This window comes from Parasteatoda tepidariorum, chromosome 4 (assembly GCF_982258835.1).
Source record: "Parasteatoda tepidariorum strain Cologne lab strain chromosome 4, Ptep-v5.0, whole genome shotgun sequence".
NCBI lineage: Eukaryota > Metazoa > Arthropoda > Arachnida > Araneae > Theridiidae > Parasteatoda > Parasteatoda tepidariorum.
Genome location: NC_141758.1, coordinates 98,528,362 through 98,550,206, shown reverse-complemented (window position 1 = coordinate 98,550,206; position 21,845 = coordinate 98,528,362). Strand labels below are relative to the sequence as shown.

Genomic DNA, 21,845 nt, shown 5'->3' with positions numbered 1-21,845 from the left:
ATTATTAAAAAAAAATTAAAGCATACATCAACACTTTTAAGCTACATATTGTTTGATAACAATAATTTGTAAAGTTTGGTTAAATTTAGAATCCTGATTTCAAAGTATACTGTTAATGGGATTTTGTTTATTATTTATCATTAGGAAACAACAACCTTAACGCTAATTACTGAAACAAAATAATTTACGTTCATAATATTAGAAATTTTACAATTGTTTATAGATATTTAAATTTAAGAGACTATAATTGAAAAAAAAAATTAGAAATAACTATATTAAAAAATAAGTTATGAAATTAGGAGAATTTTAACTAAAGCTTTTATTATTTAAGCTTGCTCTAATTTAAACAATTCTCTTCTTTTCTCATAATTTTTTTTTCTGGATGCGTTCCACTGTATCATATTTACTGATATTTTTTAAACTTTATTTCTTCATTATTTTTATTTTTCAAATCCGTTTCTAAAGTTTCAATTCTCTTTCTTTCTTTCAGTACTTTAACTTCTGTTTCTAATTTGCAGCATTTATCACAATTTGCTGTACTTAAAAAATTTTCATTCCTAGTATTTATATTGTTGGGTTAGAATTTCTAATTTGTCCAATGCACGAACCAACACTTTGCATTTATCCAATCTTTCTGGCAGAGAACTTGTTTGAAAAGTAGAAAATGGAAAATTTATTCTCTGTATTGCAGTAGATTTTAAAATCATTTTAACAGGCTATCCAAGCAAACGATTTCTCATATCTTCATTCAAGAAATGCTTACTGTATATTTTATATTAACTTAGTTGTTCAGTTTGCAACATTGAAGCCATTTTTTAAATAGTTGTTCATTTACTTAAGGGAATGCGTGGAAAATTATATTGTTCCCTTCTGTGTTTCTATCAAAATTTTTGCAAATCACTACAAAAAACCGAGGAAAATCATTATAGAAAATAACGAATGTATTGGAAAAGGAATGCTCCAATATTAAATAGAGCTAGTTAGACCAAACGCTCTGTTCTTGAATTAAAAGTTCAAGCTTTGCACCCCTGTGACGTTACAGGGGAAAATCGGAGGTTTGGCGAGACGAGCGTTTCTTCAAGGGAGTGAACCAGCCCTTCTATTCTCTCTTTAGCCCTGAGAAAATTGCACCGCCATAATAATTCTGTTTTATTTTGCTTTGATTTCCTTGGCTTAAGATTTGAAATGTCTGAAGGATGAAACTTACAACCCACACACACACATTTATAAAAAAAAGTTAATTAATGCTAAGTTAACTTCAAAGATCATTCATAAAGTTAATATTTCTTAATTTTTAATCAAAATTAAATTTCTTAATTAAGTTATTTTAATTTTAGTTCTGTATTCAATATTTAGTATCTCAACTCGATGCTTCACAAATAATAGTTTTTTGTTAGACTAGAATAATAGTTTTGTGTTTGACATTAACGGATTTGATTTTCTACTAACTTCAGTGTTAAGAGTTAATTTTTTAATTGATTGCACAATTAAAATTGTTTTGTAAAAAAAAAAAAAAAAAACTAAATATATCAGTGGAAAAGAAATATATCGATTGTTAATGTTAAGTGTTGCCTGTTTAGGAAGGTTAAGAGGATGCTATACCATGTGAGAAACTTTTTATTGCAAATTTTGTTTTCCATCTCCATAAGTAATTGAAACTTTTAAGTATAGAAAAAGCGGCAAACCTAGAGTAAGTCAGGAAATTTTAAATACTGAGGAGAAAATATCAAAATGATAGCAAATTATGAGTCGAAAACTTAGGATAACGCAGTAGGGAAGTTCTCTCCCAATAATTTATTGGCATTTTGAAATTTCTTTTTCAGCAATTTTAACTTCATGCCTTACTTTTAGGTTTACCTAAAATCACTTTTTCTATAATTTAGGTTTTAAAAAAGTTGCCTATATTTAATTTGTTATTATCTAAGACTATAGAGTTTCAGTTAGACTATCAGAACAATGTCGAGTTTGATTGTTTTAATATAATTGTTTTGTGTTAATTCACTCAAAATTATAAATTCACTAAATTTTGTTCACAAACAATGGAAGACACAAAATGCCAATTTGAAAAAAAAAATATTTTTAATAAAAATAATTTATAATTTCCACAACAACAAAAGTTTATTAACAACACACTATAAGTAACAAAATGTATCTATAAAAGGGTTTATTTATACAAGGGCAAGTTTGTTTTTTTCTTAAATGCAAACATGGAATTGTGCATTTTCATTAGGAAGATATCTTTTGTTAAATTATAACTTGCAATCACAATCCATTGCAATCCATTCAGTTGGAAGAAAATATCAAAATAAAAAAGATCACAGAAGGAGAAACTAAATTAGATCTATAATATTATACATCATCAGCTTATCTTACCAAGCTCTATTTTTTGTATGACTTTGGAAGAATAGTAAACAGCTGAATCTATCATACCAGCCACTAAAAATTGAAAAAAAAAAATTTGTTGCACATCAAAAGACAATTAAAAAAGATAAAATCCTAATTACATTTTGCACCATGTTTTCCCTGTACATATTATACACAATATATTAAGAGAAAACAATTACTGTGCGATATTGGGTTAACTATATTTATTAGTTTAAATTGCTGGAAAAACTTAGAGGAAAACAAATAATATAAAAACAAAAATTTAAAGTCAATGTCAACTTAGGTCAATAAAGAAATTTTTAATTTTAGTTACTCATTATTAAATAACTATACTCCCCGTGTAGTAAAGTGACTGATGCACGTTAAATCTGTCGAGTCGCAAAAGTACTCCATGTTCCCATAAAAAATTAAAACCTCTGGGGGTACTGGATTGGAGATCGATCGTTCTCTGATTCAGGTCAAAATTACACTCTGTGGATGAATGAATGGATGGGTCCGCCCTACAAACGGGTGAGACGTATGGTGCGACAGAAGTCGAATTCTTGGCCATAGATGGCGCCACTGAAGAACAAGAAATGCACACTCTGCCTTAAATTTGCTCGATTTCACCAAGCATGCTTGCTTGTGTGGCATTGTAGCATTAGAAACAACAACAACAAATAATTAAAAAAAATTTTCATCTATATAAAATTAATTAATGCATTAATATTTGAAAAAACTGTATTAACATCAAGCGTAATCCACTACAAGTTTAAAAAAATGTTGTTGAACTTGAATGAAAAGTATTTTATTAATGATTGAAAATTTGAACAAGATATATAAATATATATAGGGAGAGTGAGAACTAATAGTAGGAACTAAATGTTCACAATAAACTATTTTTTTGTTCAAATAGGGCTATAGATTAGAAATTATCACTGCTATTTTAAAATATGTGAAAAACTAAATCACTAATAGTAAAATTTAAAACGACTAACGCTTAACCAATCAGAAAATTCCATTTCGTTTTTCGCTCATCCGTATTTAATTAATGAATTAATATTTGAAAAACTGTATTAACATCAAGTATCATCCACTACAAGTTCAAAAAAATGTATTTGAACTTGAGTTTATGAATAAAAAGTATTTTATTGACGATTGAAAATTTGAACAACATATAGGGAGAGTGTGAACTAATGGTAGGAATTAAAAAAACGTACAGTTGAACATACTTAAATAATGCTATAGTAAATGAAATAGTTTAGTATAGATGAAATATCATCCCTAAATATCCCATAGAGTATGCTTTAAGTGGTCACCATTGTTTAAGAGACTAAGAAAAAAAATCACAAAATTCTCTGCATTTTCCATGTTATTTTAGGTGATTTTTTAATTCTCTATATTTTCCAGATTTTCAATGTGAAGTAGCGACCCTGTACCACGGGCTGGCTCTAGTGCAATTTTCTGGGGCCCTGAACCTGCATTGGGAATTTCTCCCACGTCTTTTAGGACATCTATATTCAAGCTCTATGGTAAAATTGCACATGAGCAATGGCGCGTCGCTGACGGTCAAGCTAAGGAGCTGAATTGTGACTGTCCTGGTGTACATCAAAGAGAGCTTTTAAAGCTTAATAGAAACAGTTTGAGGAAGATCATTGGTCTTCTTACTGGAGACATCTTCAGGAGACACCTATACATAATGGAAATTGAATCTAATTCTCTTTGTCGAGGTTGTCGTCTTGAAGAAGAGACATCACGACATATACCTTGTGATTGTGAGGTCTATTCTGCTCAAAGATTTGAGCCTTTTGGGCAGCATTGCATTAAAACCTGGGAACTGCAGGATGTTCCTGTAAGGTGCTTGCTGAATTTTATTTCAGCTATAGGGCTTTCATGCTAATCATGATTTAGGGTTTGGGTACAATAGACCTCTGGTCGATGTGCCCTGCTCTTCGGAGCAGCCCAACCTCTAAGTTTAAGCAATCCTGTACTTGTGCTGAAAATTTTTGAAAAAGGTGAGCTGTAATTAGTCAGTCAAAGACTTTTTACAGCAGAAGACTAATTTAACAGTTAAATTTAAATTTTACCAAGAAAAACCTCAACTTTTTTTTAAAATGTTGGTCGAACAAATAAATGGTAACACCAGCAAGAATTAATGCATTTCGTTAAATAAACAAAAACCATAATCAATAATGCCCTTGTTAAACTTCGCCGGATCCTTTAGTCTAGACAAAACGTTTTGCAAGAACCTTTGAATAATATTCACTTATTCTGTTTGGTCAGCCATAAATGCATAGCAAAATATATTTCATTAGAGCTGGATAAAATTAATTTTAAGTAACCAAAGATTTTATTTTTATCTAGCAAACGAGGAATTTGAAGTTCACTTTGCCTTTTTACCGTTTTTCCATACTTCATACCCCTAGCAACAATTATACCTTGGCCCTAGTTGGGCTCAAAATTGTCTCAATATGGTCCTATATGAGCATACTCCGAGGGACCGATATTGGGATGTCTAGATTTTTTAATATTGGTTTTATGAAGTGTTAATATCGGCCTATATAGAACTTATATTGGCTGAATAATGATTATAAAATATCGGGTGAATCTGACAATTCTATAAAGGGCCGATATTGGTTGTTAAGTGGCAGTAAAATATTGGGTGAATCGGGCAATTCTACAAAGGACCCCATATCGGCCATTTGAAGCCTTATAGTGCTATAAGTCCGAGTCCTATATGAACATGCTCCGAGGGACCAATATTGGGATGTCTAGATTTTTTAATATTGGTCCTATGCAGTGTTAATATCGGCCTATATAAGACTTATATTGGCTGAATAATGATTATAAAACATCGGGTGAATCTGACAATTCTGTAGAGGTCCGATATCAGTTGTTAAGTTGCAGTAAAATATCGGGTGAATCGGGCAATTTTGTATGGGACCTATATCGGCCATTTGAAAGCTTATTGTGCCAAGATTTGTGAATATTGGTCCAATGAGAGCCCAAATTATTCTGCTAGGGATAATCTTGGTAAAAATATTCGAAGAATTTGATGCTCGGACGTTACAAAAATACGTTGGCAATAAAAAAAAAAAGTGGGATTTAGCATTATTTTTATAACCACATGATTTTTTTAGAGGATTATGAGATGTCTGGCTCAGAAAATGTTGAAACTAATATTGCAAAATTAAAAGAGTATCAGAAAAAAACATACAATAAAACAAAAGTAAATATAAAAATAAAGGCATAAGATGAAAGGAAAAAAAGTCTTACCTGTAAATACACCTCCTACAATCGCACATACACTCGTAAGGAAATGAAAAAATGACCTAAAAAAGGAGACATTTTAATGTTAGCATTCATAAATATTAACAATAGAAAGAGAGGGGAAATTTTTTTTTTTTTAAAATTTTATTTTATAAATTGGTGTTGAACAGCTGGCTCATTTTTGAGATTACCATTATTGATTTTCAACTCTGCGAACAATGGAAAATAGGAAAAGAAACTGATTTCAGATAAAAGTTGGTTGTTTTGAAATTTCATTAATTTGTTTTATTTCCCTTAAGAATTAAAAAGTCACAAAATAATGAAACATGAATATTTAACAGAAAATCATAGATTTGTTAATAAGCACTTAACTTTGTTAATATTTGTAATTAAGCTCAATTATTTTTTTTAGAAAAATATTTAGAGTTTTAATTATTTCCATAGAAAAAACACAATGAGTATGTACTGAGACATCTTTGTGAAAAGTAATTTTGTGGATGGTCCATCAGCTTAACATTAAAAAATTCTGTGATCATTGAATTTTTAATAATTCTTAATAATATGAATTAACACTCCGTCGGGCGCGTCTCGAAACTTACGGCATCGGGCGCGATGTATCTGTCAGATACATCTCTGTTTTGTGTGTTTTCTGTTAATATGTATTACTTTAAATCTTCTATTTTTACTCTTTTTAGGTCCAGGCTTTTACACCCGGACCTTTTATTAGTTTTTTATGTATATTTTTAATTTTTATTTAATTTTTACATATTTTTTAATATTTTCAATAATAATTTTTATTTATTAATCACAAACGCTATTACAAAAGTTAAATGCTGTAAAAAACATTTAATTAAACATGTTAAACTGTTGAAAAAGTATAAAAAGGACAGTTATGCACAAATAATACATAATATAAAAGTGACAAATCAATTATTATAATTGAATCCGATTCTAAATTTAAGTCAAATTTTTTCTTCCGATCTGTTTTGCCCATTTAAGTATTATTGTCCTTTCCTACATAAAAATAATCATTATTAACATCATCATCGAGTTCTGAGTCATTATAAACACTTTCACTGCCATGACAATCAGCTTCACGTGTTTCTAAAATATCTTCTTCGTCAGCATCACTTTCATCAAATTCTTCAGCATTGAATTCCTCATTTCCATCACTAAATAGAATACTATGAACTAGCTCTAGGTCTTTCTGATTTTTCAAATCTAAAAAGCGTTTAGCACTCATCGTAGGAAAAAGATAAATCAAAAACGCTCAGGGAATCTCAATACTTCCATGTAGCTTCACGAGACAAAAGTTATCAGGCGCGTGTATCTAACAGATACAAAATTCCAAACAAGCTTGGAAACAGGAAATACTCCTACACCGAACTGGTCACTACTGCATTCCAAAGTAGCAGGGGGCCAGATGGACAGATACTGATAAGGTCAAGGTCGTAAGAAAATGTTTCAGGGGACAAAAGCAGAGATATTGACACGTCTGTATCTGTCAGATCAACGCGCCCGATGGAGTGTTAATAAGAATCAATTTTGAAATCAAATGCAGATACAAATAAAAAAATTTGGAACTGCAAGGATTAGTAACTATAAATCCTGAAAGTAGGAAATAAACGAAAGACTAAAAGAAAACTGTATTTGAAGCACATTCAATATCTAATTTAAAACGATCTTATTTAATAACCTAACAGATAAAAATTAAACCAATCATTATATTCTTGTTTAAGATATAAAATCAGACAAGAGTAAAAGAAAATATTGATGGAAATTTGCTTATAGTACAACAATAAGAACACAAGTTTATCACCAAAACTAAATTATATAAATATGAGGAAACTCTAAAATTCTAAGTCTTTGAAAACTTAAAATAAGAAAGATTTGAGTGAAATAGAAATTATTTTTCATAACTCAGGAAAAATGTTTTACAAAATTTATTCATCATTTAGAAGCAAATGAATAATCAGAACTAAATTATATGAACATGAGAAAACTCTAGAAATTATTTTTTATATTTCTTAAGGAAAAATGTTTATAAAATTTCTTTATTATTTTTGAAGCAAATGAAGCTTTCAATCAGGCAACACTTAATGTTGTTGACAGAAAGCTATTGAAGATTCTGACATAAGTGGATTTAAATAAAACTTAGTCCGAATTTTCAATACAGCATCAAGAATTCATCCAGTTTAGTTTAGTTAACTTTTGAAGTGAAAAAGAATATACTAACTTTTGTTTTTCACCGTATTTCACCATTAGAGGAGCCAATTCATAAATGACAAACATTCCGGGAAGACCCTGCTCTCCAAAGATGGGCGATACCTGCTTCTGATGTCTTGTTACAGCAAACTGATTAGTGTGATACGTCTGCAATAAATATCTATTTTTCTTAAAAGAATATAAGATGCAATTTCACTAAAATTTTAGTCACGGGAAAAGACACAGAATAGTTTTTAGATAACATTGAATTCACTTATTATCACTAAACTACCGAGTTATGAGTAATTAAAACACATTCTTTATCCCACTAAATAATTTAAGTTCTAATTTTAATTTGAAGTTATTTAACCCATTAAGTGCCAAGACTATCTTCGAGAATCTTTGAAGAAATTTTTATTTCTTCTTGAATAATTAATATCCACATAATTAGGTTTCCCCCCACCCTCAGAATATTGACAGTTCAAATAGTTTTTAATGTAATATGTATTCTGTATTTTATATATATGTATTAGACATGCACACACATATATATTGAAATTCATGCAAAAATCAGTATTTCTTTCTTGAGAATATAAATTTAATCAAAATTAATTATAAAATTGGGTTTTAAAACTAATTAGAAAACTGAACTTATACTTAAGAGTCTACTTTTTTAAATAACACTAATAAATATGTTAATATCAATAAATTAGATAAATTAACAGTAAAATAATTCCAGTTTTATGTAGACAATTTTGATTCATTTACAAAAAAAAGCTCAATTATAAGTGATAAACTAATAATAAAAAATTATAAGGAGAATTAAAAGGAAATTACATATGTGTCATAATGCCAGGGATTCCAACTTGCTCCAGACAGTGGATAAATATTTTCAAGTGGTAATCTTTAAATGTATGATTCTTGGTTCAATAAATTCAATTTTTAAGCCTTTTTTCCCCCCAAATATTTTGTCCAATCTGGAGCAGTTGGCAGAGCTCTGTGATGCATTGCTTGCATTCAAAGAGGAAAAAATAAAAAGTGTTTTTTAAAAGTTTGCTACAAAAGAACTTAAGTTTTTTAAATACAGAATTTTATTAAAATTTATATGCTTTTGTAACAAATAAATAAGATTAATTACGCTATTCTATAAGATAAATTACGTTAAAATTTTTGCAACTTATTCTTGAATTTCTGAGCTTTAAATATGAAAATATTTCAATATAACCCTGTTTTCAAGGTAAAATTTATAAATTGGAATAAACAAGCCTAAAATTTTGAATGTTATAGAAAAATTAAAAATATATTTATTCTAGCGCATACCCACAGTCAATTTTAAGTAATCTTGATCTAGAAATGAAATGACTATTTTTTAAGCCAAATTGTTTGTCTGTAAACTTTATTCAGCAGTTTGGATCAGAATTAACAGTCAGAACAGAGATGAGTTATTGTTATGAAAATTCAATGGATCAATTAAAAAAAAAAAAAAAAAAAAAAAAAGAAAAGAAAAGTAAGTAAGAGAGCTGAAAGCTAATAATAAATAAAATTCTCAAAATGCAACTAGGTAATAAAATTTTTTTTTTTAAAATATGAATACATATTTTTAATTGTGTTGAAAGATACTATTTTTTTTTAAACTTGGTTTTTATTAACTACTTTTTTTTTGCAATTAATTAAATAAACTAAAACATCTGTAGATGGCAATGAACTATGATTAATAAATTCTTTCTAAAAACTTATATTTTTTTATTTAATATTAAACAACTAAATTTTATAAATATAAGGTCACTTTAACGAATTCTAATACTTTAAACAAGTAAAATTGACTTACTAAACCATCTATACGTTCATACATTGTTGGTACAATTTTAACGTAATATTGAAACATCATAGAGCCTAAAAAATAATACGCACATCATGTAATAAAATGCAATTTCAAATAGTTAGCTAACATAAAGAACACTAGATAGCAGCACAAGATAAAAATCTCGTGAGAGCCTGAGTTATTTTTTGTTCACCAGGAGTTGGCACTTGGCTCCGCCCCCATTACGTGTTATCTGACGATACTATTTCGCTATTTTTGGGAGAAGGACGTGACAAACCTGAACAAGGTTGCTATTTGGCGATCGAATGACAAAATTATTTATTTTGCAATCTTTATGAGCATTTTTTTACCATTAAATATATCACAAATTGAGGAGCACAACGATTTTGGGTCACTTTTTGATAACTGTTCTGTCTCTAATAATTATTAAATAAATTTTGTGCCCTCTTTCCCTGTCTAAGACCGGCTTTTATCCTTCCACTTAGCAACGACGTTATATACATATATATATGTAACATAAAGAGCTTCAATTAACCTTTTTATGTTATTCCTTTTCTGTAAATTCTTTTCTTAATTTATCATTCAAAATCGAAATGCTTTCTCACACTTTTAAATTCACATCCTGTCCTTTAATCTATTTTTGGTTCAAGTATGCATCAATTAAAAGTAAGACATTTCCCCCTCTGCTCTTTGTGGGAGTCGCGCGACCTATTTGATAAACCAATTACAATTATGTACTAAGTTATCCCTAATTTCCTAAAAGGAAACATATTACGGATTTACTTTGCAAGATTTTCCTCGAACTTTTATTGAGAAGCACAACGATTTTGTGTCCACTTTGATAACCGTTCTCTGTCTAATAATTAATAAATTTTGTAACCCTTTTTCCTTGCCTTAGACCTGTTTTTATCCTTCCACTCGGCAACAACTGTTTTATATATTATATATATATATATATATGTAAGGGTCAATGGGTACAGCTTATAACTAGAAATAATCAAAACCTAGTTTCATTTCAAATATTTGAAAAATATGTTAAAAACATATGAAGTTTAAACGAGATTTCATTTTGCTTAAACATACCTTCATTAGCCACTTGTGTAGTGCCATCGAGGGGATTAGTTTTGCCAGGTATAGTTTTCCCAAAGGATAAATGCTTTATCATATGGGTTAAATTAAACTGTGGAATTAAAAAAGAAAAAAAAAACATAAATTTTTATACATATACATACACAGGACTCAAAAAGCAGAAGAATTTAACTAAATTTATGTGATATTATGTGCAGTGGTTATGTGTATTTTAGGGTTAACACTTAATTTCTTGGAAAAAATAACCTGATTATTTAGAGCATCAAAAGCATTTATTAATTGTGAACATATTAAATGAAGAAAGGCAACTATTATTTTGAAAATGTTAAGAATCAACAGTAATTCAGTAGACATTTTAACTCATGATGTAGCACTTAGTCTAGTTCCGAATTTGTTATTGGTGTAAGCTTAATTTCAAAATGAATGAAAAAAAGGTTAATGGCTTATGTTGAAATGCATTTAAAAAAAAAAAAAAAAAAAAAAGAGCAACCATAGTAATAAAAGTTCAGAATAAGGAGGAGAGAAACAAGTTTTTTTAAAATTAAATTTAGTTTTCTTTATTCTTGCAATATTCATGCTTTAGTAATATTTAAATATAACAGTTTTGGTGAAATTGTAAGGAATAAAAATACAAAAATACTTTTTTGAAAGATGCACATAAACTTTTGAGTTTAACTTTTGAGCTATGAAGAAAAAAATTTAAACTTAACTAAAATAAGATATATATAAATGAGAAATCAAAAATAGCTTTGAGCTTTTAATGTTGAGGAGAAAAACAAAAACTTTCTATCCAAAATGCTGTTTAAGAATTAAAAATTACTTTTAAGCATAACGTTTTTATGTTTCAAAAATATTTTATTGCTAAAGAATACTGTTAATATTCTTATTGTAATCATATTTGCAGAAATTATCTCTAAAACCTTTACACATAACACAACTAATGAGTTTAAAATTATTTAAGCTATTTGGAAGGATATTAAATATGGAGACTCACAATTAAAAAAAACATTTTTTCTTTTAAATCTTAAAAAAAGTTGTTTTAACATCTTTGATTGGAAAGTTCGAATCATGCGGTTAATTTTTTGAAGATATCTAATGATCAATACATTCGTATAAGAAACTTTTTTTGGCGATTTCTATGAAAGTAGCCCATAATTGACATATTTAAATATTACTATACAATTTAAATTAAATAATAACTATAAATATATATATAATTACCTGACTAGCGGCAAATGGCTGTAAATCATGAACTAAAAAAGTAAAACAAATGGAAATCAGTATTTGAAGTATTATTATACTGCTTTTATGATAAGTAATTAATCAATTGACATGGATCAGCCTTCCGCTAAGACAAATTCTGATTACTTGAATATGCAATGAAAATGCTCGTATTTTCAAGTTATGAATTATTTTTTAATACATATGATCACCATATAATAGAAATAACCGATATTTAATAGAAATTTTTATTCATTAAAGTAAAATCAATTCAGAAAAGCAAACCTATGCAATAAATAAATAATAACTAAAATTTAATCGCAAATGGCTGTTAATCATGAACTAAAAAAGCAAAACAAAGGAAAATCAGTATTTTAAGTATTATTGTATTGTTTTTATGATAAGTTTTAGTAAACAATGAACAGCATTCCGCTAAGAGGAATTCTGATTACTTCAATATGTAATGAAAACTTTCGTATATTCAAGTTATGAGTTATTTTTTAATACATATGATCCCCACATAATAGAAATAGCCAATATATAATAGAAATTTAAAAAATAAGATCAATTCAAAAAAGCAGACACATACAAAATAATTAATAACTAAAATTTAATAACTTAAGATTATAAAACATCTTTCCGTAGAAAAAATCTTGATGTTTGATTTTAAAATTGCGAGAATACGAATTCTGATATACTCTTTTTAAGTCACTTGACCACAATTCATAATAGTGGCTTTTAAATCGTGTGAAAACGAAACTCGATATTTGTTATAAAATCATGAAAATAAGAAATAGGATGCACGATCTAAAATCGCGTGAACAGGAATTGAGATGTGCAATTTTAAACCAAATGAATGTTATTTTAATTCATGTTTGCAATGGTAAGAAAAATCACATTTCTTTGAAAAAGAAACATTTTCTTTGAAGAGGCGGACTTTTTTTTTTTAAACAAAAGTGAAATGAATTTTGCACCATGTTGTAAATTTTTACACAAATGGCATAGTTAAATTTGAATACATGATACCAGGCAATTATTGATTTGATTAAAATAAAAAATTTTTTTCTCCGCATTTAGCGAACTTGATTAAATTCCTAATGTTTAGAAAAATGAGTCATTTCACACAGGCTATATACATTAATGACGCCCGGTGGCTGAGTGGTAGCGCTTCCCGCTCCTGTGCCACAGGTCCTGGGTTTGATCTTAGGGCTGGGCAAGGTTGACTCAGTCTTTCATCCCTTCAGTGGGTCGATAAATGAGTACCAAGCATGCTTGGGAACTAAACACTGGGGGTTCCGCGTTCGGCTGACCACCTAACCGGAACATCTGCTTCCGCACCCCAGAGACCAAGGTCAAGAAAACTGAGATGGGCACATTAGGCCTTGGTCCTCTATGGGCTGTCGCACCACAGAGTTTAGTTTTATATACATTAATAAAAATGTTTTACTTTTTTCAGTTTGGGAAATATGTTATTTTTCTTTAAGCTATATAACTTATATAATGTTTCAATGTTAAAATGCTTTATTACTTTTAAAATGTTTGAATAGTCAATATAAAAAAATAAAGAAATGAAAAGGGGTGAATACATAAAATTCACATACTTTCATGCATAAATACAAAAAATGAAGAAAAAAAATATGATAAAAAAAAGAGATGTAAAATTTAGTTTTTCAAAATTACTTTAAGTCAAGAAAAAAAGTCATACCATGAACATGATGTTGTGTGTAAGTTTTTCCTGGAGCAATATGAAAGTTTCCAGCAACCTAAGATTCAAAATAGGCATTATATAGTAACAATGCATAAATTAAAACCATAACAAATAAATCCATATATCTCAAGAGTTAGCTAATATGCATATAGATGTGTATTTAAAAGAATGGATTTGAGTTTTACTCCTGAAAAATTTGAAAAAAATTAATTAATAACTGAGTCGATTTTTTATTTTTTTATTACATTTATCAACCAAAACATCTTATATGTATTAGTAATACTTAACATTATTTTAAAACAAACTAAAGCTAAAATAGCTAACACATTTCTTACTAAAATGGTTAAAATTATTATTTAATTATTAAAAACTTATCACTGAATAAATAGAATCACAGTTATGTTTTTCAAGCTCAGTTTGCTAATAAATGTTAAAGATTAGGAAAACTATTTGACTAATGAAGAGTAAATTAGCTTAGATTAGAAAACATAACTAAAAAAATTTTTTTTAAAGTTACTTTGCTTGATATACACAAACTTCACACTGAATTCAAATAAACATTAAATTAAATGGGTGTAATCAAAAAGGTTTTTTTGTAAGCAAATTATTTTACATTGAAAATCTCAATTTAAAAGTTTTATGTTCAGCCTCTTTTTTTTAATTTTTAGACTGTTTTGAAACATAATAATTTACATGCATATCCCTTCTATTATTTCGTGGTAAGAAATTTTCATTATGAAATAAGATGTTAAAACAAGAACACACCCTAAATAATTAGCTAATTCAAAACAATGAGTTTATAAATGAAATAATGAAAGAGATATGCATGCAAATAAAATAATTTAGATGCATAACCTACATTATTTCTTAGTATAAAACCGTCAACCGAAATCAGACTTTATAAAAAAAATGAAACTCTAAAGAATGTATTTATTAACTGTGTCGCACAAAAAATATTTTATACTTTAAATAGTAAATATTTGTACTTTTCTTTAATAATAATATCTTTTCTTAAAAAAATTAGCTTGTTTAAATTGATAACTTTAAAAAAAATCAGTTTAATTAAACTGATAGTTTTTTTAAAAAATCAGCTGATTTAAATCATGCCAATCCTGAAAAATACTCCCCCTAATTTTTTGTTGAAATAGTTAACTTTTTTTCCCAAGCTGTTGAAGAAGGATAATTACTCATTTGAAAAACCAGTACTGGCGTCCTTGCCTTACCTGCCTCCCTTTCCAGCTATTACAACAATAAAAAAAAAGGAAAGCATAAAAAACTAAGTTTATTATATTTAATTAATAAGGTTTATTAAAAAATGCAGAGCAATAATTGACAAAAATGCAATCGTAAATTCACATGCGGGATTGCAGTGAATCTTAATAATTGAATCCAAAATGAATGTGCTATTTAAAGTTAGCCCAGAGAAATAATAATGTCTTAAAACATTGAGATTTTAAAAACCAAGTAAAAATCCGCTTTAATAATTCACTAAACTATCGCTATCGAGAAATAATTAACTGAAATAGTGATTCAGAATTAGCAGTATGTTATAATGGTAAATTAAAGTATCGAGATTTAAAGACAATGTGAAAATTTGTAGCAAAAACTGTGCAAATCCCGTGGATTTAAACGTTGTTGATTGAACTTGACGTTAATTATCATCTATTACCTATGTTTTATTAAATAAGGATGTTTTGATGTTTGTTTACCTTAAAGACCTATTATCCGGGCAAATCTATTTTTCGGACTTGCCGAAGTTTCAATGATTCCGGATATGGGACTTTTGACTGCAAATAGATTAAAGCATTTTTCAAATCAAAAACCTCCAATTTGTTACAATACATTTTTTTTTTAATGTTTAAATTTGCAATGTACTCTAGTTGTTTTTTTTTTTTTTTTTGCAAACCAATATAAACTCTATGATACTACCACTGATTGGAATTCATAAGAACATGAATAATTCGCTCTCCCCTCCATTGCTTACCAGCTAATACTACTAAGAAATATTTCCAGAAAGAATGCAAGAGAGTTTGAGGAAGCAAGTTGCTAAAACTCACATATCCACTGAGATAATTCATACAGGACAGAGGGTGTGAAAGTATGCAATACACCGATGTCAGAATAATTATAATATTCCAATACTAAGAGGTTGGATGAACTATCTTTCTGAAAATATATACATTACATAGTTCATATTACAGCTGATCACTTGTCTAGTTGTTACTGAGCTGGACTATGGGGCCAGAGGTTGTGTGTTCGAATCCCACCCTAGGCATGGATGCAACTTTCTCTCTGTGTTTTATGTCCTTTCTTCTGTGTGATTGTATCCCACCCTATAAATGGGTTTGTGGTTGAATGACGTGGGCGACGTTACTCAACAGCCATGCCTTAACCACAGGCGCCCACTGTGTAACGATAAGAGAGTAGCAATTCTGGCATATCTGAGGCCAATGAGAAATAGAGCCAAGTTCCCACCATTAAAAAAAAAATTTTTTTTTTTTGTTTAAATGCACATTTCCCCCCCTTTTCTCAAACAAACTTTTAGAGCTGAACAATTCCTTTCAACACTGCAGGTATTTACGCCATACATCACAACTGATTTGTAAAAAGTAAATAAAGCTTGTACCAATGCTATAGGAAAAATTTATCATTCAATGATGTCTGCAAAAACATTGAGTGCTCTAGAGAACGGCCCTATCTCTTTCAGGAAATTGAAATACTTTAAGGGTGTTTGGAAAAAGAAGGTAGATGTTAAAGAACATATAATATATTAAATTTATAAATAAAAATAATTAATTTTAAAAATTTTGAAGAAAAAAAACTTTTTTAGAAAAATTTTGAAAAAAAAATTTAGGAAAAGGTAATGATTTCTTTAGACAATTTCGCTACAAATACTTGCACTTTTTCACAAAAAAAACCCCAAAAAAAACCAAACAAACAAGTAAAAGCACAAAATTTAAAAAGTAACGAAGTACAAGTACTGCCATATACGCATTCTTAATATGCATGTTTCATTCTCAATGGTCTGCAGCAATTTCTATTATGGCACAAAATCAAGGTGGTTTTTATTTCAGTGAGACAACACCAACAGTGCCTTTTTCAAAGATAAAAAAAGGCTTCTTTTCGAGACCGTCAAATCTTTGGTTCCATAACAAACTCTGACATTCGAGGGTAGGTTCTTTTCCAATAAAGGAACCTTAAAAATTAGGTTTACACTAATTTAAAAATAGCGAAATCACTCACCCTATTCACATCTAAGTAACCGAATACTTGACAACCTTCAATATCCACAGACTCTAACTTTTTGTTCCAACCTTCCCTCTTACACTGCTCAATGCTATCTGCATCAGGAGCGGCCCAACCTCTCATGCGATACGCATTCTGCACATCTTCACACGTGTTACAACAGCTACAATGAAAAATAATATTCAATGTTCCCTTTAGGTTAAGTATATTTATACTTCAAAATAAAGACATTTAATTTGAGACACATTTTTACATTAAAGACATACATGTTTTATAACTTTTGCTAGAAACTTCTTGCATGAATATTGTAAATCTAAATTATAACTGATCATACAAAACTATCCTTAAAGCAGGGTTGGCAAGTTTTTGACACATGACGGTTTTTACCGGTTTATACCATGGTTTTTACCGTCATGTCAAAAACCCCTCAGTCAAAAACGTCAAAAACTGTCAAAAACCCATAGTTTTGGTAAAACTGTATTTTTATTTGAGTTTAACTGCTTGTAATTTAAAATTAATTCATTTTAGGCAATAAAATTAGAAAAAAAGTTGTTAAAAGATATTTAAGAACAGATTCTTGCATTTTCCCAGCATGATTATATCAAAACATACTATTTGAAGTAAAATATTAGGATACTAAACAAAATTTTCAACATTTCCAGGCATCATTTTGTTTGGCATATTACATTACTGAAGAATGTCAAGTCATTCTTGACTTAGAGTTTGTTAGTAGCTACAAGTTTTGAAAGTTTTGTTTAGCTTATTTCTAATATTTAAGAAATGCCAAATTTTAAATTCTTCTTTTTAGTTCTCGAATTTATTAATAGTTCCAAGCTCTTTTGTTTGTTTGTTTATTTCTAACAATTAAGAAGAGCAAAATTTTGAATCCTTTGCAAATCAAGCTATAATGATAAAACAGGGTTCCCACTCTATGATGAGATTGAAATTCAAGGACTTTCCAGGACTTTTCAAGGACCTCAACAAAATTTTCAAGGACCTTAATCTAAAACCAATTTCAAAAATTATTCTCTTCTATTTTACTAGAAGCAACAATGCTTGTTGTGGCAATAATTAATTTCAAATATAATACCTAAATGCTTTGCCTATATAGAGAGAAGAAAGTATATGTATTATGGACTAAAATTTATATTTTTCAGGGATGAGATTAGCCAAAAGGCAAAAAAGCTGAATTTCCACGATCATAAATTTTACGCAAGCGCAACCCTTTGATAATAAATTCCAGACAGTTTAAGGTAATAAATAATGTGTTGACATACAATTTTGTACTAATCTATTATTATATAAATGATTACATTGCTACTTAACATTTAGTGAAAATAAAAATTACCAATTGAAAAAATAAAGCTGGAAATTATAATTTTCCTCAGTTCACATAAGAGACAATTAATACTTGAAAAACTACCTGGTTTAGCAAATTAAAACTACTGAGAATATACATTAATATTTCATTTCTTTTAATAAATACTGTTATGTGATTTATAGCAAATATATCAGTAATATTACTTTTTAAATTATATTGGGAAAAAAAATTTAACAATGGACCGAATCATTATGTTAATATTATAGTCTAATCTAACTAGAGCCCTTTGAAACATATCAATAACAGTGAAGTAGAAATATATAGTAACTCCTTAACATACAAAAATTGCTATTTTAGTTTGAAAAATTACATGACAATCAGTAACTATTTAGATAATTGTTTTTTATTTGATAAGAATTTTGCCTTTTATAGCATAAATAACAGCAATTATAAATAAAATTTTGATGATGAGTTAATTAACTCTTTTTCCAAAAAAAAAAAAATTAAATTAAATCCCTTTTTAAGTGATTGCTTTTGTTTGCTATATCTTTTATGTTTGCTATATTTAGTCGTTAGTCCATCTTCAAACATCTTGTGACAAATCCTATTTTTTCTTCTTTGCAAGCACAGAATGTAAGTTTTGAATATATTCCCTTCCAGTTTCTCTGATGTTGTAACACTTACATATACTAATAATCGTCGTTAGAAAAACAGTCACCTTTATAGTAACTAATTTAAAAAAATAATTTACTTCTTACAAGAATCGCGATAGTTGATTTTAAAATAGCGTGAATATGAATAACAATTATGGATTTTGAAATCACATGAATATGAAACTAGATATACGATTTTGAAAATGAGGAAATACAAACTGGGATATAGAATTTTTAAAATGCGTAAATACAAATCACGATTCATTCTTTTTAGATTGCATAAATACGAATCATGATGCGTAATTTTTAGATTGCATAAATAAGAGTTATGATGCATAATTTTCAGAATGCGTGAATGCGAATCCCAATGCCTTATTTTAAAATCATGTATAAATACGAAAATCAATGTTTGATATTATAAACCGCATGAGCAAATCAAGACATTAATTTTAAACTTGCGTGAATACGAATCGCTATATAGGTTTTTAAAAAGGCGTAAATACGAATCACAATATCGGATTTTTAAATCTCGTAAATAAGAATCGCAACATACAATATTCAAATCGCGTGAATAAGAATCGTAACACGCAAATATGAAAAGCTATGTTTGATATTAAAATCGTGTGAATAAGAATGGAGATATTAGCAGATTCCAGCTTTGGGACCTCTAAAAGGCTTGTCAGAAGCAGCGTCGCTTGTACTACAAAAATCGGATCTATCGGGAGGGCGGGTAAAAAATTCGGAAAATCTTATCAGCTGCTGTAGTAAAAGGGGAGAAAATAGCTATAATAAGTAAAAATGAGAAAGGATTGCTAGCTATGTAGTTTGAATTTTCTGTTTCTCTTTGAAAATCGGTGAATTTTCTGAAAAAGCGGAATACTTATAAAAAAAGTGAAATTTTTAGAAAAATCTGAATTTTTGATAAAAAAAAAAACTGAAATTCAAGAGATAAAAGTGAAAAAAGCGGAAATCCGCTAAAAAGCGGAAAAATCTCATCCCTGATTTTTTTAAAAACAACCCTACTGGTTTTACATATTAATTCACAAAATCATTTTCAGCACAATCTGTAAGTAATGGTAATGAGGTGTTAATGGTGAAATCCTTTAATCCTGTGTATTTCCATGTGAAGGCTGCATGAAAGACAGAGTTAAATCTTAGGTATTCCATATTCCGTGACTATTCCATAACCCCCTCCTCTCCTCTATTAAGCATCGTTTCTGAAATTATTCATCCATAATTTACACAACCTTCTCTAAATGTTATGCAGCAACAATTCTTTCTGAAAATAAAAATTAGAAGGAACATATCCCATTTTCACCATGGTTAAAAGCATTATTCGTTATGTGTAATCCACAACTGCCAATGAATATGAGCTGGTGGGAATATTTCTCTTTTAATTCACACTGAAGCTTCTAATAGAATTTCCAAGTGACATAGGGTCCATCCATGGATAATTGAAGTATTTTAGAGAGCTTTTAACCATCATCCATGCATTTGTAAAGAGAGGACAAAATATTTTCTGCAGTTCCATGACCTATAAATTGGGAGGTAAGATACTTAGTGCAAACTTTATTATCAATTCCTTACCATAATATCCATCTGCTTAGATTGTAGAGACTGACTTAACGTCTCATCAAAGAGTACAGTGTAGCAATCAACATTCTTCAGCTCATTTATAAGAATCCCTTTGAAGTATAGTGCCAATCCAAAGGAGCCCAAATAGGCTCACTTTGTGGCACTACAAAAAAATTGTCTCGCTATACAGCTATCAGCAAACATTTTGGAGAACAATTTACTAATCCCTTCACAGGAGTTACATGAATAATTACTAGTGATGCACTTCAGACTCCAGAGAATTTCAGCATCAAGCACATTCCTTTTGACCAGATAAGAAGACAATGTTACCTCGGCCACTAGAGTTTCTGTTTCACATGGGGCACACGATGTCGAAGGAGTATTTACACCAGATGAATTAGATGTTGATGTCTTTGGAAAAAGAGAACTCAGGGCATGAGACTGCTTTTTTGTTTTACCTTTCTTTGATGTGTGATTTCATTGCAGATTCTTTCATTTTCGCGATATCGATCTCCTTCATGCATAATCGGCACTTGGCTCTGAACTTCTTTTCGGGCATCGATAAAATCCATTCTTTATAAGCTTGATTATCCATCCATTGGGGATTAAAATAGCACTTCCCAGGCATAACTAGTCTAAACTACATAACACAAATACGAAGCCGTGCCTTTGCGAATACGCTTTACAATAAAGTTTTGAAATGACGCAAACGTAAGGACAAGTGCGGATGGTAAAACGGCAAATTTATTGAAAACTACAAGGTACATATTGTTACGAAATTCGAGAGTATTCCAGTTTCGTTAAGAAAAAAGAAGATCTAAGCATATGTGACAGAAGATGAAGTGGAGTCTCGTCCCGAACGCATTGATTGTCTGCTGTGCTCCGCGTGCTTGGCAGACACCAAGACGCTAGGCCCGGTTAGAAACGGTGGCGTTAAAAACCAGGTGAGAGAGTTCGGGAACAAAACAGAAAGAACGAGAAAGATCCGCGGGTGTTTTATAAAAAGGGCCGCCAGCAGTATTGGACAAATTCAAGGACCTATCAAGTTTTTCAAGGACCTAAGACGTTTTTCAAGCACCTTCAAGGACCTAAATTTAGCAAAAAAAAATTCAAGGACTTTCAAGGACTCTCAAGGACCGTGGGAACCCTGTAAAAATAAGCATCACTATTTTCAATAAGTATATTTCTATATGAATGTATATCCTTCTATAAGAATACATGTATATAGTTGCAAAATCAATAGCAATCATTTACAACCAGGGTTGGAGTTTTTGCCGGCAAAAAGGCTTTTTTGCCAGGACAGTGGCAAAAACCTGGTAAAAACCGGCAAAAACCAAATTATCTAAATTGCTAATTAAATATTATTACAAA

At 29.3% G+C, this 21,845-nt stretch overlaps 1 protein-coding gene across 1 annotated transcript in view; it reads right to left on the bottom strand.

Annotated features, from left to right (window-relative positions):
* Window positions 1-2,060: 2,060 nt before the first annotated feature.
* The window catches only part of LOC107455322 (endoplasmic reticulum-Golgi intermediate compartment protein 3), a 33,919-nt gene continuing 14,134 nt past the window's right edge, over window positions 2,061-21,845 (bottom strand). The window contains exons 6-13 of the mRNA XM_043052901.3: window positions 16,923-17,088; window positions 13,677-13,734; window positions 11,972-12,003; window positions 10,745-10,841; window positions 9,668-9,732; window positions 7,871-8,007; window positions 5,641-5,696; window positions 2,061-2,436 (exon numbers count right to left, since the gene is read on the bottom strand). Of these exons, the coding sequence (XP_042908835.1) occupies window positions 2,360-2,436; window positions 5,641-5,696; window positions 7,871-8,007; window positions 9,668-9,732; window positions 10,745-10,841; window positions 11,972-12,003; window positions 13,677-13,734; window positions 16,923-17,088 (688 nt within the window). The 3' untranslated portion in view covers window positions 2,061-2,359. The remainder of the gene's footprint in view (window positions 2,437-5,640; window positions 5,697-7,870; window positions 8,008-9,667; window positions 9,733-10,744; window positions 10,842-11,971; window positions 12,004-13,676; window positions 13,735-16,922; window positions 17,089-21,845) is intronic.